Raw genomic sequence first — 19730 nt, forward strand, 5'->3', positions numbered from 1 at the left:
TATCTGTTGAAACACTTTGGTCAACAACATCCACTATCCTGGGTCCAGACTCTCCATGCTTAGAAAGTCTGCTATGACGTTGTGGGAGGCCAAGATCATCTGTAGATATACTTCTATTCATTCCATAAAGAGGTCTATCTCCTGTCACACTTGCTGGCTCTTGGTTCCTCCCTGGCAGCTGATATAGGCTACCGTCATTGCATTGTCCGATATCAAGCAGACCGCTTGGCCCTGGAGTCTGTGGCTGAACTGTAAACATGCCAATCTGACTGTTCAGGCTTCCAGGCGGTTGATGTACCAGAGGGCCTCTTCTTCCGTCCAAAGTCCCTGGGTCATCAGTTCCTGAACTTGAACTCCCCAGCCCTGGAGACTCGTAACTGCCATGAGGACCAGGCAGTTTGGAGGGGACAGGGACACATCCCTGCTCAGATGAGCTTCCTGCAACCACTACTGGAGGCGAGAACAGACTTCCATCAGTAAGTGGAGACGAACCGAATAGTCTTGGGACTGTGGATTCGAACACTACTTCCAGGGTTGCTGCCAAACCGAGAACTTGGAGATAGCTTCACACAGTCGGGCATACCTTGTTCACCAACTGACACACCTGGTATCTCAACTTCTGTATCCGTGTGGCCGGAAGAAAGACCTTGCCTTGCCTGATGTCGAACCAGACTCTCAAATAGAACAAAGACTGGGAAGTCTTGAGGCTGCTCTTGGCCAGGTTTACTACCCAACAGAGTTCCTGTAGCAAGGAGATTACCCTGTTGGTCACCAGGAGGCTCTCTTCCATGGACTTTGCCCGGATCAGCCAATCATCCAAGTATGGGTGCACCAGAATCCCATCTTTCCTCAACGCTGCCACCACACCCACCATAATCTTGGAAAATGTTCTGGGGGTGGTGGCTAAGCCAAAGAGCAGTGCCCGAAACCAATAATGGCAACCCACTACCACAAAGCTTGGAAACTGTGTTCTTGTCGAATTGGCATATGTAGACTGACCTCAATTGGTCCAGGGAGGTTAGGGACTCTCCCGATTGTATGGCCATTACCACGGAGCATAAGGTCTCCACGTGAAAATGAGTCACTCGCAGGTGACAGTTGACACTCAAAGTCCAGGATGGGGCGAAAGAAGCCTTCCTTCTTGGGAACGAAAAAAATTAATGGAACAACACTCCATATTTTCCTGGGGCACAGGTACTGGGTTGACAGACCTCATTTTGAGGAGCCTTTGAAGTGTAATCTACACTGCCTGCTTCTTGTGCTGGGAGTGGCAAAGACATCATGAATACGTCTTGAGGAGTGCTGTGGAATTCCAGCGCATATCCTTCTTGTATGACTTCAGCACCCATTTGTCTGAAGTAATCGACCCACTGTTGGTAAGAGAGACAGATGGCCCCCTCTCTCATCATCTTGAAGGTGGGTCAGTAAAATTTCATTGGAGGGTTCTGGACTATCCTGAACCCAAACCTGCCCCTCTCTTGGATTGCTGGGTACAAAAGGACAGAGACCTCCCAAGGGGTCAAGACATCTGAAACATCGAATTTCTGTAGGGGCAAAGATGCAGGGAACGCTTGGAACGACTCAGGAGTGGGGCGCTATAACTGCTTATCTTCTGGTAACTGGGGGACTGGAGATTCGCTCCATTTACTGGCAGCTTTTCCAACTCGCTCCCAAATAGGAATGATTCTTTAAAGGGCATCTTTGTAAGATTAGCTTTGGAGGTTGCGTCAGCTGACCAATTCTGCAGCCATAGCTGTCGCCTGGCCACCACTCCTTTGGCTGACGTATGGACCAAATCAGAGCCCACGTCTGCTAAATAGGCAACAGCTGATTCCATAACTGCTGTTGAATTCACCCGAGTCATCCACCTCCCGAGAAAGAAGTAGACACGAACGAGTCACCAGAGCGCAACAGGAAGTAATCTGTAAGGTCATTGCTACTGCTTCAAAGGCTGTTTAAGGATAGGCTCAATCCACCAATCATGTGCATCCTTTAAGGCCACTCCCCCCTCCACGGCGATAGTTGTTCATTTAAAGACTGCAAAGACCAGTGCATCCACTTTAGGGAAATGCAAATGTTCTCTTAGTGCTGGGTCCAGAGGGTACAGCGCTTCCAACTCTGGGCCACCTTTAAAACTTGCTTCTGGGGCATGCAAATCCCAATCAATCAACTCCTGGATGGTGTCCATCGCTGGAAAATAGCAAGAAGCTTTCTGCAGGGTCAGAATGGGATTTTTCTTTGGCTCAGTCATAGAATCCACCCCAGGAACCCCCAGCATCTTCAGGGTCTGGGAAAGCAGGGCTGACACAATTAGTCTCTGTGAAAGAATCGTAACATGGTCCAATATGGTTCCAACCCCGGGGAGGATTTCCCCATCTTCCAAGGAATATGGATCCTCCTCTTCGCCATGCCATCTGGGTCCCTACCAGGGATACCCTTGGTAAGGCGAGGCATGTCTTGGGGTCTTCCGGTAGGAATGGGAGAGGGAGGGGTCACTGGCTGAGGTTCCATCCAGACAGGGGCAAGTGAGGCAGCAGACTGCGCCTGAACGAGGACTTGTAGTGCCTGGAAAAACTCCACCCAAGAAAAGGTATGCGGATCCATGCCTAGTCCAGGAGGTACTGGGGTGGGTTCTGCTGAATTTCCCTCTCCTATGGATGAGGGTGTACTTAGATATGGCATACTGCCAGTTAAGGCTATAAACAACCCATCAACTGAATGGGTGGAGCCTGGCTTAGCAAAGTCGGAGGATGCTAACTCTCCTTGGGCTTCCTTGTGGTGGTGACTTAAATTGGAGTCCAGGTCAGGCTGTGATGTCCAAATATGACAAGCAATGCATAGAGTAAGGCACTTGGGTTTCTTGGTTGCCGGCGCCATTGTCAGCAATAGTTCTGCATTTAATCGGCTCGTGCTTAAGAATTTATGCACACAGATTTCGAGTATCAAGGCGGGGTGCAGCGAGGCACATGTACAGCCCATGTGCACAGCTCTTCTTGTATTGTGCATTTAAGCATGCACCAGACGTTACACACACACACAATGAGCACGCAGAGCCAATGCACTGCGCGCACTGACGTCCTATGGAGAGCAATACAGCACATGCAGAAATGCATACAAGATGATGCCGCTGAGGCCTACCACCCTGTGGGCCGACCAAGCCCACAGCGGGGCCTAGCCCACTGGGGGCTGTTCAATCCGCAAGAAAGCCCAATTCCACTTATCACAACAGGAGCAGGAAAAACATCAGCACAACGAACTGAGCACAGAGACCAAGGGGAGTCCTACCCTCTACTCGTCTCTGAATCAGGAGTTAAATCTTCTTCCTTTTTTATTTTATTTATTTTTACTTACCAGCTAAGTACAGAGACGGTCTCTGGCTGCAGGGAGAGAGGGATTTGCTGCCACCACCATGCTCAGCTTCCTGCACCCACTGCCTTTCAGCTGCCTAAACAGCAAAATCCACACCAAGGCACACCGCTGAGGGATCTCGGAAATCACCTTAGGAATTCTCAAAAGGGGGAGGAAACTTTAGGTATCACCTCAGGAGAGTGGGGCTCAATTTTCTCCAATTTTTGGAAGGAGAAATTCTAAAGTACAGCAATCCTCATCTGGCGACAGAAAATACTGGAGAGCTGAAGTTACTACAGGGGGATATGTATTGTGATGTCAGCTTTATAACCTGACTCAGTCTCCATCTGCTGGCAGGGGAGCATAACCCATTGGACCTGAGGCCATCTGGCTACATGCTAGGAAAACAATTATAAAAGTGTTTCCCCCACCCTTATCTCTCTGGTTTCTTTACAGATTCAAAAATGTTTCCCTTGTCCAAGAAACTAAGCCAGAATGAATTAATATTATCAAAACAGAAAGAAAAAAAAAAAAGTCAACCAGGGAGGACAAATACACACATATAGGTCTCCATCATCCACAAATAAGCATGGCAATGCAGTCTGATGCTACAGTTAATGCAGGGAAAAAAGGAAAAGTGAGGGAAGACTAAGAAGATGTAATGAAGGTCAAAACAATAAAAATCTACACAAGAAAGAAGTGCTTAGAAAAGCAGAAGAAAATAAGATAGGCAATATCCAAAACCAAACTGCTGAAAGTGGCTCAATGGGAGATGGGAAAATCTTTACTTCCAAAGAATGGTTAGTATAATATATAACAGGACAGCACTCAAAGCGTTACACAAATATACTGGGTAGAAAACACTAAATCAAATACAAGAGGGCCTACAATGCAAATCTTAGTTTGCAGTAGAGTGAGACCTCACCTTATAAGCAGTGGCAACTCCAATGGATACAAGAAAGGCACCAATCATATGAAATCGCAGCCGTTTGGCCAGAAGGCCTCGCATCTGTGGCTTGGTTAGCAGGGAAGTCGACATAGTGATGGTTCCTAGTTGTGATACACAGAAAACATTTTAATAATATCTGCAAGTTCTTCTCTTTGCTAATTCTTTCAACATTTCTTCAGCAGACATGAGTATAACCATGTTTACTATTGTTTGTTACAGAGAATAAATACATAGATTAGAATGAAAGATGGGAGTACTCATTCTGCTTTTAACTGCTTAAAATTAAATGCTTTATCAGCCCTTGGAAATGTCAACCAAAATCTACTAAAGACAGCTCAAGTTTTACTTTCTTGAGGTGCCGGCCCTATATAGGCAGTTACTCCCTTTGACCCTTGCAATGCCACTTGCAATGCCACACAACTGCTCAGGATAAGGATCTTTAACTTTGGGGGGGGGGGGGTGTTATTTTTTCCTGTGAATTTCAATGTTATAACAAAAAAAAATATTAGAAAAATGACTTTCACTGATGCATATCATGTGTTAACAGTTTTTTTTGTTATAACATTGAAATTACCAAGAAAAATAAAATAAAAGGAGAAATTACTACTTACCTGATAATTTCCTTTCCTCTAGAAAGAGCAGGTCAATCTCAATGAGTGAGTTATGCACCTCTGCCAGCAGATGGAGACTGAGCAAAAGCTGATGTCATGGCTATAGAGTCCCGCCCAGACATCAGCTCGCCAGTATTCTCTGGAAAAGCCAAACTGTGGACCATTTAAGTTTCTCAACAAACAGGAACTCTGAACTCATCTAAAAGAAGGAACAGATCTAGCAAACTAAGAACTAGAGAAGCCACTTATCAGTATTTCACGAAGGGCAGAAATCACACTCTGCGTAGCTCGTCCGAAGGCTAACCACAAATTTAAACATCAGCAGCCAAGGGAGAGTTCTGGGATTGACCTGCACTTACTAAAGGAAAGGAAATGATCAAGTAAGAAGTAATTTCTCTTTCCTCAGTGTTCTGGCAGGTCAATCCCAACGAGTGAGATATGCCAAAGCTAATCTTGAAAAGGGAAGGAGGCTGCCAGCAGTCCAATCAATACAGCCTGCGCAAACGCGGTATCCTCCCTAGCCCTAACATCCAAGCAGTAATGCTTGGAGAAGGTCTGCAAAGATAATCATGTCGCTGCTTGGCAAATATCAGAAGGCGACAACAAAGTTCCGCCTACGACACCGCCTGAGCCCTTGTGAAGTGTGGTCTAATCTGTTTCAGCAAGGAAGTCTCAGCAGCTACATAGGCTGCCGTAATGACCTCCTTAATCCAGCGGTCTCTCATTGCCTGCGTCGCTGAAGCTCCTTGTTTACCCCCACCATGGAGCACAAACAGGCTAGCAGACTTCCAAACAGCTTTAGTCATTTCAAAGTACTGCAGAAAACAACACTTGACGTCTTTCAGCTTCATCTTTGTCCAAGGTGGACAGGAAATTGGACTGATTCAAATCAAACTCCGAAAACACTTTTGTCAAAACGCAGGGCACAGTCTGAAGTTGAACCGCATCTGGAGTCATACGGAGCAAAGACTCACAGCAAGAAAGAGCCTGCAGCTCAGATACCTGGCATGCTGAACAGATTGCTACCAGAAAAACTGTCTTCAGAACACCAGGCCTCAAAGACCCTCCAAACTCCAACATAGGCTAGAGAAGTAGAAAATTTCCGGGCCCGAAGAAGAGTGGAAATTACAGCAGGAGAATTACCCCACTTCAACAACCGAGCCCTTTCAATGGCCAAACTGTAAGACAGAATAGACTTGGATCCTTGTGTAGAATGGGCTCCTGATGTAATAGATCTGTCCAACCCAGTAGCCTGAGGGGACTGTCCACCAGATGTCTCTGAAGATTGCTGTACCACAGCCTTCAAGTTCAATACAGAGCCACTAAAAGGATGGCATTGGTTTGACTTGCAATCTTCTGGACCAGCCTGCCTATCAATGTCCAGGGCTGAAATGCATTCAAGCAGGGTGCCATGTGGCCACTCCTTAATGAGTGTGTCTATGCTCATCGCTTTTGGGACCTGCCTGAGACTAAAGCGTGGAACTTTCGCACTGTTGAAGGTTGCCAACAGATCTAAATCTGGTAGGCCCCAGCGGTTCATCAGAAGCTGAAAGGTCTCGCTCACCAGCTCCCATTCTCTTGGGTCCAATTTCTCCTGCTGAGGAAATCGTATAACCTGGTTAACCATCCGTAAAAATAAGGTCCAAAACCCATTTTCCTCAATGCCTCAAATAGGAAGGGCCAATGCACCATGTTGAAGGCCTTTTCGGCATCGATAGATAAAAATAGGGAATTCCAGCACCTGCAACAAACTCTGAAACCTTTCACCTTCACCCAATGCGAAGAATGGTTTGGCTGGGGGGCACAGGACTTCCTCTGATATATGCAGATGGCGAGTTTCATGCATAAGTATTTTAATAACCTGGGAGGGGGCGAAAGAGTGGGCCCATTTCAAGGAATACTGATCCTATTTAAAACACGTAGACCATCTTTAGCCTCCCTCTATAAATTATTGCAAGATACAGAACCCGACAGACTGCTCGGGGAGGTGTCAGAGCTTTGGAGCAGAGATCTCGGCCACCTGGTGGGAGAAGATGATCTCCTAGAAGCAATTCAAATGTTCTATAAAGCGATGCCTATGGCTGCGGGAACAGCACTTACGTATTTTACACAGAGTCACGATCTCACCGATATGAGCCTACTAAATGCGTTTAACCCCAAGTTCTGCGTGCCTAAAATGCTCTGCACCCCTAGTGTCTCTAATGCATGGTCTTTGGTCATGCCCCCAAATACAAACATTCTGGTTAAAAGTACATCAATATATGGTGGATCTGGTGGGGGAGATGGCACCCCTCACTGCAGCCAAGGCAATCCTGGGGATAGGGGAGGTGGACACTGATTGGAGGGAATTCCATGGTCTACTGATTTGTAAAGTGGTGGGTTTAGCGAAGAAATGTATAATATCATATTGGATTCAACCTCAGCCACCATCTATGGACTTTTGGTACTCCAAGATGTTTACACTGCTGCAATTGGACTATCTGACTTGGTTGCTGTCATCTCCCCGGAAAAAAAGGAGCCTTCACCAAACTCTGGGGACCTTTCCTTCAACACTTGCCTAAGGAGAGACAAGGCATGTTCGAAGACACTCTGGATTCCTGACCCACTCCACACATGATTCGGGTCTCACTTACTGGATCTAGAAAGATATCACACCGGTACTCCTCCACACACACAAAGACTTGCTTCCTATCTGGACACTTATCAGATTGGGGACTAAGGGGGGGGGGGGGGGTCGAGAGAGAGAGAAAATTACATTCTATAACGTTTAGGAAAACTGTGGAAATTGTATTCTGTAAAAAGAGTTGTTACATTGTTATTGTTTGCCTGTGTTCTTTAATATACCTAAGAGCCATATGATGTTGGCTCACGTCCTGGTTTAAGCAACACTGTTATGCCCGCCATATTGGCATTAGATCCAAGGTGCCCTCCCCCCCCCATCCGTAAGTGATTGTATACTTTTTGAAGGTGTGTGACTAGGTAGGGACCAAATTGCTTATAGATTTTTGCAGTAAGGCCGTCTGGCCCAGGTGATTTCCCCTACTTAAGTGTTTTGCTTGTATTAGTGCATAGCTCACCCTTTCTATCTGGGTCCAATAAGGAGCTGCAGAAGCGGCTGATTATGGCGAGAACAGACACACACATGGACAAGCAGGCATGCGCCGATGGCCTGCAGCAAAAAAATGCACAAAACTACCCCACAGCCTAACACATACCAAAATGGAAGAAGCCTAGGAGCGGGGCCTAGCCAAACGGCTGCTCAATCTGCTGTGCCTACATTATTTCCTCACTTCACAGAACTCCCCAGAGACATAAGCGGGACAGCCGAAAGCAGAGGAAACAGACCCTTCTCCTGCTTACTTCCTTTTTGCTATTTAGGTTCACGCCAGTAAAGGGTACCAGACTGAAGACATTCTACTGAAGGAGGGACCGCATGGTATTACCTCAGGAAGCAAGCTGTGCTACATAGAGATCTAGTCTTTCCAATATCTCTTCTTTCCAACTTTTTTTTTTTTTTTTTTTTTTTAACTCACAGGCAATTCCCCGAAGGGAAATGCATGTCCACAATCTGTTGAGATGAAGAATACTGGTGGGCTGATGAAGTGGGACTATATAGCCCTGACATCAGCTTTTGCTCCATCTCCATCTGCTGGCAGAGGTAAATAACCTACTCATTGGGAATGACCTGCCCAAACACTAAGGAAACTGAAAATAGAAATCCTTAGGAATGGAGCATAATTTGGGAAGGAATACAGGGATAGAAATATATTTAGAAAACCTGGGCACCAGTCAAAATTTTTAGGAGCCATTGAAAAAGATGCATTTTCCTCTATTTACTATTAAGGTGGATAATGTGTAGCTTTTTCGAGGAGTAGCCTAGTGGTTAGAGCAGAGGGCTGAGAACCAGGAGACCAGGATTCGAGTCCCACTATCACTTCTTGTGACCTTGGGCAAGTCACTTTACCCTCCATTACCTCAGGTGCAAACTTAGATTGTAAGCCCTCTGGGGATAGGGAAATACCTACAGTACCTGAATGTAATCTACTTTGAAGCGCTGAAAAAAGTGCAAAAAGCGGAATCTAAATCTAAAAATAAAATAAATGCTTTTCTTTGCATCCTCTCACTCCAAATAAATTACCATCTTTCCCCTATTAACTTTCCCTTTCCCACCACTCAGCAGCATAAGGCCTCTGAATTGATCCATGGCACAGTCATACTTTGAGTATTGTATGCAGTTCTGGTCACTCCATCTTAAAAAAAGATATAGCGGAATTAGAAAAGGGACAGAGAAGGGCATCCAAAATAAGTTGGATGGAATGATTTCCTTATGAGTAAAGGCTAAATCTGGTTAGAGTTCTTCAGCCTGGAGAAGAGACAGATAAGAGGAAATATGATAAGTCTACAAAATCTTGAATGGGGCAGAACTGGTAAACAGGGAATGATTATTTACCCTTTCAAACAGTACTAGGAATCACTCCATAAAGCTAACGGGTGGTACTTTTAAAACAAATCAGAGAAAGTATTTTTTTCACTCAGCACACAAACTGTGGAATTTGCTGCCAGAAAATGTTAGTGAAGCTCCTAAAGGAAAAGGCCATAAGCCATGTAGCTTTGATAAAGCCACCACTTACCCCTGGGTAGGAGCAAGAAAGACTGGCTCCTTATTGGGATTCTGCGGGGTACTTGTAACCCGGATTGAGCAATGTCAGAGACAAGATGCTGAGCTTCACGGACGTTTGTTGGTCTGACCCAATATGGCATTTTTTACGTTCTTAAAGGAGCACAACTGTTGAAAACTAGTGAAGCAAAGCATTTAGTCCAATATAAGAGTGTCCCTTTATACTTTTTTTTTTTTGTTAACCTTTATATCAGCGCATTCACATAGACTAGCACGGCTACTGCAGTATTTTATCTGGGGGTATGACAATGACCCCAATGACAAGCGGTCGCCATGCAACCTACCGTTTACTCCTCGTCAGCCTGTAACCTGCCGACCTCACCTCCCTCCTTCGCCGTGGAACAACGTGCACTTAACGGTGTCGTTTCCGGGCCAGGAAGTATCTCTAATGACTCCTGGTCAGGCTCCCGCCGTGCTTCCCACTCCCGGAATACGAGAGGGGGCAAGGCGCCCTGTCTCTGAACCCTGCAAAGTTATAATACCAGGCACTGTCTGTCCATTTAGCTTACCTTAAGTTCCACAGCCCCGTGTCCTTCTACAATGAGACTCCACAGCCAAGGAGACGCAGCCTCACTAGCGCACTTCCGCCTAGACGGACGGCGAGCAACAGACACCATAAAACTTCAGGAGGTGCTGAAACGGTGTGCGAAAAAGAAGCACGTGATGCAAGGGCTTCGCTTTAGAAGAACCGGAAAAGCCGTGACGCGGTGTGATGCCAAGGACGGCCATCTTTTATTAGGGCAAACATAATGTTGGCCTAGGAAAGCCTTATGTGGTGAAACTGACCTTTATATGGCAGGGAGAGGGAGTGGGCAAGATGGTTCTTCAGCTCCAGCTTCAAAGATTTCACAATGAAAAACACCTAGTATGTTAATGCTTTGAAACAAAAAAAACCGGGAGAGACTTGCTTCTTTATTTTGCCCTAGTGTGTCCAGCAATCATCATTTTATATAAAGGACACTTGTCTAGGCTTCATTTTAGAGTGGTAGGTTAGGAAAATAATTCATAACATCCAATAGGTTTCAGAGATATGCTGGAGATTTTCTTAGCATTCAGACAAGTTAATCCACACTAGTGGGTTATGCAGCTCTACCAGAAGATGGAGAAAGAGCAAAGCTGACGTCACAGTATTTATACCCCTGCATTGACATCAGCCCACCAGTCAGTGTTGCCAGATGGGCTACATTTTGTGAGCATATGTGGGAAATCTTTTGCTTTTTTTGGCTGTGGAATTTTGGGCTATATTTTTTGGAGTGTGCAGTTTTTTTGGGCTTCTTTCTGGAAGGGGAGTAGAGTGAGTGGGGCATATGGCTTTAAAGCCAGAAGCACTTGCATTTTGCTAATGTGTCACAAGCTACTGCATGGAGGACAGGTGGCAACGGCAGGGTGTGAAGTGAGTAAGAATAAAATTGAGCATTCGTGCCTTCTGCCCTTTTGCTTGTATTTTTACACGGGTGTGGGAGCAGAAAGTATAAGAAGAGTAAGAGCTGGTCAGCGAGGGATGGCTCCCCCACCTCTGCTGCCATTCTTGCAATAATACCCTCTCACCACCACCGCCAATCCTCGGGGCTCACACACGGAGGCACGATATCACGGGCACGGATGCACAGAGAGCTGGTTCCCAGCTCCCTCATCCAGATACTGAGCACTCACTCCCTGACCGCCTCCCTCCCCAAGTTCCAGACCACTCACTGACCAACCGCCTCCCTCCCTGCAAACCGGTGCACTCACTCCCCAAGCACCTCCCCTTGAACCGGCGCACTTATTCGTGTCTCCGGTCACTCACTGCCCGATCACCTCATCGATCCCCTACATCTCCCGCCACGAAATGAACCACTTGCTGCCCAATCGCCTTATACCGCACCCAAATTTAAGAAATGGACCACTTTCTCACTGCCCGACCACCTAGCGCACTCCTCATGAACCAACCACTGACTGCCAGATCGCCTCACTCTGCATCCCTCAACAGATCACTTGCTGACTGCCTCGTGCTGCTCTTATCCAAGAAACAGACCACTCGCTGCCCAACCACTTAGTGCATTCCCCCTGCCCCCACATGAACCAGATAACTCACTGCCCTACCACCTTGCCACTACTTCCACCCAACTAATCCAGACCACTTGCCGCCTGACGCATCACTGCCACTCCCGCCGCAATCTGGACCACTCAGTCACTGCCAGACTGCCTTGCCACCCCCCTGTTCCTGTGGTCAGAACTACTTGGCACCACTCATCCTCTCCCTGGGTGATCTGGACCACAAGACTATCTGACCACCTCACCGCCCCTTTCCCCCTCATGATTCAGACTACTTGCTATCTGACCACTTCGCTGCAACCTTCCCCCCTCTCCAAAATTCGGACCACCATCCTACCCCCTCTTTCCCACGATCCAGTCTACTTGCTTGCTGCCTGACCACCCCCTGCCTTCCCTAATCTGGACCACTCTCTGCCTGACTGCCTCGCTGCTCCCTTCCCCCTGTAAATTTGTCTGCATGCAATGCAGGAATTTGTGTACAATCGTGCATAATACAAATTGTTTTTGAAACTTTTGAGTTTTAGCCTACTTTTTGGCTACATTTGGTGATTGATTGGGCTCTAAAAAGTTTGGCATCTGGCAGCCCTGCCGCCAGTATTCTCCATCTCCAGCAGATGGTGGACGTGCATCTCCCTACTGGGGATTTAAAAAAAAAAAAAATTAAAAAGAGAAAAGAAGGAAATTAATTTGCCCTGCTCTCCTGTGGTGATACCTTATGGTCCCTCCCTTAGTTGAGGTTTCCTGAGGTTATATCTGAGGATCCCTCTCTCAGTAGATTGCCTCGGTCTAGTAGCTGGTTTTCTGGCGTGGACTTAGCTGTAGAGAGAGAAACAGCCGAGATACTAGCTGGTGCAGGAAGCCGAGCATGGCGGTGAAGGCCTTTGCCTCCCCCTCCCCACCAATAGCTGGCGATCGACTCTATACTTGGCTAGGACGGGTTGAGCTCAGGTAAAGAGTAAAAATAAATTTAAAAAAAATAAGGAGTGAGGGATTCCTTTCCCCGTCTGGTCTCTGAGCCTCTGTGCGCTGATCTGATGTCCATTCTCGCCTCTGAGGGAACTTGGGGAGTCGTGGCAGCTTGATGGGTTGAGCAGCCTTTTGGCTATGCCCCACTCTCAGGCTTTGCCTAGATGCTGCATGGTAGGCCACAGCGGGACTCATGGGCTTTTCTATGTGCAAGTCTGCCGCAAAACATTATCTGATTGTTCGCACTTGCAAGCCCAGATGGGTGCTCGGGTGGGCGCCTACCTGGACTGCGTATTGGGTGCCTAAATTTTGGGTATCTGTACTGTGCGCTTATTGGACTGTGCTTGTTTTTTGGAAGCCCTGTCCAGGCTCGCTTGTGCAAATGCGCATTTGGGTGCACAATTGTCAGACGCCTTTCGGAGCTTGCTGCTAGTGGTAGTTTATCCATGGCACTAGTAGCAAAGAAGTCTAAGCGCCTTAACCTTTGTGCTGCTTGCCATATTCGGGCAAATTCGTAACTTGTATCAGCGCTGCTTGGAGGCTCAGGAAGAGTTATCTCTGGCTGATTTTGCTGAGCCCGGCCCTTCCCAGCACGATTCAGGAATGGGACCAGAGGGGGACCTGTCAGAGGTTTCGCCTGGTTTTGAGGCTCCACTGACTGGTTTGTCAGCAGGGGAAGGCAGCTCAGTGGGTGCAGTCCTTTCTTCAGGCACAGTTGGTAGAGCTGGCCAAACCTAAAAATTCAGGATTGGAGACTGTGAATACCCTCACGCCTGGTGCCGCAGGTAAGCGTCGGAGTACACCTAGACCTGCTGAGGGTCACACTGATAGGGACCCAAATGGCACGACTGATGAAGACGATCCTTACTCCTTGGAGGATGGGGAAATTCCTCCGGATTGGAACTGTATAAAACAATGTTGCCGGCTCTGATTTCCCAGACACTGAAGATGCTAAGGGTACCAGGTGCTGATTCTATTTCTGTGCCAAAGAAGAATCCCATTTTAGTTTCTTTATGTAAACCATTATGGATGCTTTTCAAGAATTGATTGATCTTGAATGGGGCGCCCCGGAAGTTAATTTTAAAGGGGGACAAGCCTTGGAAGTGCTATATCCCCTGGATCTGTCGACGAGAGAGCAGTCGTGCTTTCTGAAAGCGGATGCGCTGGTGCCGTCACCAAGCGGACAACTATCCCTATAGAAGGGGGAGCGGCATTAAAAGTTGTGCAGGATAGGAGAACTGAGACTTTCCTTAAGCAAGCCTTGACGCGGTGGCAATGAATTTGCAAATAGCCTTTTGCTGCTCACTAATGGCTTGCTCTTGCTTGCTTCTCTCTCAGGAACTCAATGAGTCAGGTTTGAATTCCAGGGCAGTGATGGAACCGGCATCCGCCTTTTTGGCAGCTGTTGCATCGGAGGTGGACCCTTGGGCTGAGGTGGGGTTGATGCAACCCATAGGTAAGGACCTACGGGTCCCCACCATTGGCAGGCGGAGTGGGCTGATAGAGGCAGCTGGAGCTTCACCTATACCAGCCCTCGTTCCCCGCGGGTTGAGCCTTTTGGTGCTGGGGCCGGCAGGACTTAGGTAGGCCTATGTGTGTAGTCGAAGTAAGAGTTGGTTCAGCCCAGAGACAGCAGGTGAAAGATGGTACAGTCTTACTCTGGACTGGGTAATGTCCTGGAAACTCGGACGCCAATGGAATGGAGACAGACAGAGGGCGCTCGAGCAAAAGCAGGCCGAAACCTGAAGAAACCACGTCCAGGGAGTAAGTTGGAGAGGTGTCAAAGGGCAGGCTTGAGTCAGGGCTGGCGGCAATCCGAAGGTAGTGGCAAGCAAGGCTGAGGTCTGCTCACAGAGATAGTCAAGAGTGTAATCAGGCAAGGCAGAGATCTGGGTCTGGAGATAGGCAACAGCGTAGTCAGACGAAGCAGAGGTCTGGGTCTGGAGATAGGCAGTAGCGTAGTCAGGTGAAGCAGAGGTCTGGGTCTGGAGATAGGCAGTAGCGTAGTCAGGCGAAGTAGAGTTCTGGAGATAGGCAGTAGCATGGTCAGGTGAAGCAGAGGTCTGGGTCTGTAGATAGGCATAGTTGGGGTCAGGCGAAGCAGAGGTCTGGGTCTGTAGATAGGCCGTAGCATAGTCAGGCGAATCAGAGGTCTGGGTCTGGAGATAGGCAGTAGCGTAGTCAGGCGAAGCAGAGGTCTGGGTCTGGAGATAGGCAGTAGCGTATCAGGCGAAGCAGAGTTCTGGAGATAGGCAGTAGCATGGTCAGGTGAAGCAGAGGCCTGGGTCTGGAGATAGGCATAGTTGGGGTCAGGCGAAGCAGAGGTCTGGGTCTGGAGATAGGCCGTAGCATAGTCAGGCGAATCAGAGGTCTGGGTCTGGAGATAGGCTGTCGCGTAGTCAAGCAAAGCAGGGTTCCGGGCTTGGAGAGAGTCAATGGCGTGGTCAGGCGAAGCGAAGGTCTGGGCTTGGAGAGCATCAATGGCATGGTTAGGCAAAGCGAAGGTCTGGACTTGGCGTGGTCAGGCGAAGCGAAGGTCTGGACGTGGAGAGAGTCAATGGCGTGGTCAGGCGAAGTGGAGGTCCGGGCTTGGAGAGAGTCAATGGTGAAGTCAGGCAAAGCAAAGTCAAAGTCCCTATAGTCAATCCGAGGAATGAAGCAAGGTAGGAACGAGGAGACAGGAACCAGGAACAATGAGGAACAGGAATGCAAGGATGAGACGAATCTCTGGGAGGCAACAAGTTCTCAAACAATGAGGAGACCTGTTGCAAAGGCAATGCTAGGGAGCGGAGCCTGAGCTTAAATACTGTAACTGAGTTGACGTCATTATCCGGGGCCGCGGCTAGGTTCCCGCTGCGGTCCTTACTTAAGGATCAATGGTGCACGCATGTGCGCCTAGGGAGGGGTGTGTCGCAAGTAGCAGCATCTCTCCATGGGCCACGCGGAAAGGCCCGACAAGAAGTGGTAGCAGGACTGGGAACACTGGGGACTGTGGCAGGGCCGGAGGCACTGGAGGAGGCCCAAGGCTGGAGCTGACGGCCCACCGCCGCCAGCAAAGTGGAGCCAAAAGTTGGAGCCATTGTAGAAAGGTGAGGGGGCCGTGCTGCGGGTCTGCCACGGACGGCACGCGTAACAGCAGTTGTGGGTTGTGACCTAGTCTACACTTGTGCCAGAGGGGTGGCTTCAGTGATAGCAGCCAGGTGTCAGCTATGGCTGAGGAACTAGTTCGCCGATACAATTTCAAAGTCTAATCTTACAAAATTGCCTTTTAAAGGATCATTCTTGTTTGGGAGTTTCTTATGTTTCTGGATTGTCAGATGTGAATTTGCATATTCTCATCTGGTTGGAGCATCAACGGTTTTCTGCATTTTGCTGTTTTGGGGCAACATTATCAGTTTCGAGTGTTACCCTTCAGTTTGGTCACCACACCCAGAACCTTCTGCAAGGTCATGGTGGTAGTGGCAATATTGAGAAAGAATGGCATTGTGGTCCATCTGTACTTAGACAATTGGCTGATTCAGGCAAAGAGCATGAAAGAGAGTCTTCAGGCCTTGTGCAAGGTGATCTCCTGGCTACAGGATCTAGGTTGAGTGGTGAACTTGGCTAAGAGCAATCTGCAGCCATCCCAGACATTGAAGTATCTCGCTGTTCGTTTTTGACACGAAGCAAGGCAGGGTGGCTTACATTGATTGCTAGGGAGGAACCAAGAGCCAGGAAATAGCCAAACTCATGAAATGGGCAAAAATACATCTTCAGGAGATCTCAGCCTCACACATTGCAGGAAAAGACAATGTAAAAGCCAACTTTCTCAGCAGACAGAGTCTGGATCTAGGAGAACGGGAATTATCAATGAAGCATTCCAGCTCATAGTGGACTGCTGGGGGCCTCCAGGCTATTCCTGGCCTGGCTTCAAAGGTACAAGAATAGCAACGATTTCTCGAGGCACTGGCCTCCTCCGTTGAGCGTCTGCACGACCGACTTGATGCTCAATCCGGTATTCCAGTTCCAGCACCGGGCTCCTCCAACCAACAGCCGTCTCCCTCTACCTTCAGGACCTTGCTGGCCCTACCAGCTCCGCCTCGTTGCAATGGTGACTCCAAGCTCTGCAGAGGGTTTATCAACCAATGCTTCATGCAGTTTGCTCTGCAGCCCTCCATCTTCCAAGATGAACTTACGAAGGTCACCTTTATCCTGTCTCGTTTGGAGGGGAAGGCATTGGCCTGGGCCTTGCCCTTATGGGAGCGCTCGGATTCGCTCCTAAAAGAACTTTCTTGCTTTTTGGCTGTATTTCGTCGGACCTTCAACGATCCTGGGCAGCATGCTGTGGCAAGTGCTAATCTGCTTCACTTTCGACAGGACCAAAGGAGCCTATTTGACTACACAATTGAATTTCGGACCTTAGCCATCAAGCTCTCTTGGCAAGAAGATTGATTATGAGCTATCTACCTGGATGGACTATCTCCTCAGCTGAAGGACGAATTGGCAGCTTGGGAGCTCCCTCCCTCACTTGAGAATATTATTGATCTGACTGGCTGAATTGACCATCGTCTCCAAGAGCGCAATCGGGAGAATCGGATGCCCAGAAGGGCCACTCGGGGACGCTCCCACTCACCTCTGACCACCAGCCCTGCCACTGGTAGGGGTCCTCTGGTGGCCAAAACAGAAGAACCCATGCAGCTGGGCTATGGGCAGCTGTCCCCAGAAGAGCACCTCCGGCGGAGACAATCAGGCCTGTGTCTGTATTGTGGAGTACCAGGCCACTGTCTTCAGCCCTGCCCAGTCCGTCCGGGAAACTACCAGGCCTAAGTTCAGTAGGGGTCTTGAACTTGGGTGCTACTGGCCCCTCAGTTGTCCTTACCAGTTACACTGACCTGGGATTCCTGGTCCTTCCCAGTCCTTGCTCTGGTTGATTCTGGAACAGGAGGAAATTTTATTCTTAAGGATCTAGTTCAGCTATTGGGTATTGATACCCGTCCCTTGGAAACTTCCTTGTGCCTTGCATCAATTTATGGTGAACCATTACCTGGCCAGATCTCCTTGACTACAGAGCCAGTTCATCTTCTCACTGGCGCCCTCCATGTTGAAGAAATTGAACTCTTTGTTTTGGAAAAATCGATCCATCCGGTAGTCCTGGGACTACCTTGGCTCCAACGTCACTCTCCCCAGTTTGACTGGGGTTCACTCCAGCTGATTGAGTGGAGTTCATCTTGCCACCAGACCTGCTTGAAAAAGGTGGTACCGCCTCTTGCAGTTCCCCTGGCTACCACCTCCTCTGGCATACCAACTCCTTATGCAGTCTTTGAAGATGTTTTCACTAAGCAGAAGGCAGTCATCCTTCCTCTTCTTCGGAGGTTTGATTGTCCTATTGAGCTCGTGCCTGGAACTACACCTCCTTGAGGATGGACTTATCCTCTGTCACTACCAGAGACTAAAGCTTTGACAGAGTATCCGAGAGAACCTAGCTAAAGGGTTATTCGACCATCAACTTCTCCCGCTGGAGCGGGATTTTTCTTCAGCACAAAGAAAGACGAATCCCTAAGGCCATGTATCGAATACCGCAGCTTGAATGCCATCACTCATAAAGAAAAGAATTTGTTGCCTTTGATCTCAGAACTGTTTGACCATTTACAAGGAGAGTCCATCTTCACCAAATTAGATCTATGTGGAGCCTACAATTTGGTACGCATCAGTCCAGAAGATATCTGGAAAACGGCTTTTAACAACAGGGACGGGCATTACGATATCTGGTGATGCCCTTCGGCCTTTGTAATGCTCCAGCATTATTTCAATGGATGGTTAATGAGATCTTCAGAGACCTCTTGTACGTCAAGGTTGGAGCATTCCTTGACGATATCCTTGTCTTTTCTAAGGATCTTGCTACGCACCATGCAGATGTGCGCACGGTCCTTCAAAGTCTCCGTGAGAATCATCTCTTCGCAAAGTTGGACAAGTGCCTTTTTGAACAGTCTAGTCTGCCCTTCCTAGTGTACATAATCTTGCAGCAAGGATTTTCTATGGACCCTGAAAAACTTAAAGGAATCCAAGACTGGCCTCGGCCCGTAGGCCTCTGAGCATTGCAACAATTCCTTGGATTTACAAACTATTACCACCATTTCATTTCCCATTATTCGACCTTGGTTCGTTCATGTATCTTGGCCTACTATTCTTAAATTGGTGGCCATATATCTACAATTAAACAATGGCTTCACTATAATAAACTGGCATTAAGTCTAAGTAAAACTGAACTGATAATCCTAAGTAGGTCTCCTGTGGTCAAACCCCTCATCTGAATTATTATTCAATGGCATTAAAATCCCCATTCTACAACAGGTTTGTATCTTGGTATTATATTAGAGGGTGGCCTCTCTGTGCAGAAACATATACAGCAGGTCACTAGATCCTTTTTATTCAAGCTCCATATGTTGTGGCATTTAAAACCCTTTTTACCAGTGAATGATTTTTGATCAGTTCTCTAGGCTTTAGTATTACATCGGCTTGATTACTGCAGCTTTCTTTATCTGGAATCACCAACTAATTTGGGATAACTGTTGCAAACTGTGCAAAATTCAGCAATGCGCGTGATGACAGGGACAGCCTTATGTCAGCGCATTTCTTCAGTTTTAGAATCCTTCCATTAGTTGCCTATCTCATGGAGGATAAAGTTTACAACTGCTGTTTTAATTCATAAATCTGTTAACACCATACTGTGTCTACATTGAACTCTGTGTGCCAAATTTACCATCCTGGCAGATCATTATGTTCCGTGGATCATGACTGATTAGAAGTTCCATCTCTGAAATTGACTTGATTAGGAGAGGCATGTGATCGTGCTCTTTCTATAGCAGTAGCATTTTTTTGGAACTCTCTTCCTGAGTATCTTCCATTGACCATTGTCCTAGACAATTTAAGAAGAATTTTAAGACCTATTTCTTTAATTTGCTTTTGCACACCCTTAGTTTTACAGTTTGGTTTATTGATCAAACTTAGGGCTAGATTCATCAAACTATCACATGCGTTAGGAAGAGGGGCGTGTTATGTGGTAATATTTATGGTAATATTGCAAAGTGCGCTTTGCGGTAACACCACAATTGTTGCAATTCCTACCGAGAGAGAGAGAGGGAGAGAGATCTCTCTCTCTCTCCCC

At 47.6% G+C, this 19730-nt stretch overlaps 1 protein-coding gene across 2 annotated transcripts in view; it reads right to left on the reverse strand.

The window, feature by feature from the left end:
- The window catches only part of LOC115085589 (cytochrome c oxidase subunit 6C), a 33540-nt gene extending 23290 nt beyond the window's left edge, over positions 1–10250 (reverse strand). Inside the window, exons 1-2 of one of the 2 annotated variants that reach the window (XM_029591786.1) lie at positions 10096–10250; positions 4274–4398 (exon numbers count right to left, since the gene is read on the reverse strand). In XM_029591786.1, the coding sequence (XP_029447646.1) occupies positions 4274–4387 (114 nt within the window). In that variant the 5' untranslated portion in view covers positions 4388–4398; positions 10096–10250. Of the gene's footprint in view, positions 1–4273; positions 4399–9870; positions 10003–10095 lie in introns of those variants that run through there. The other variant, XM_029591787.1, reaches the window with a different exon arrangement.
- Positions 10251–19730: the final 9480 nt, after the last annotated feature.

This window comes from Rhinatrema bivittatum, chromosome 2 (assembly GCF_901001135.1).
Source record: "Rhinatrema bivittatum chromosome 2, aRhiBiv1.1, whole genome shotgun sequence".
Taxonomy (NCBI): domain Eukaryota; kingdom Metazoa; phylum Chordata; class Amphibia; order Gymnophiona; family Rhinatrematidae; genus Rhinatrema; species Rhinatrema bivittatum.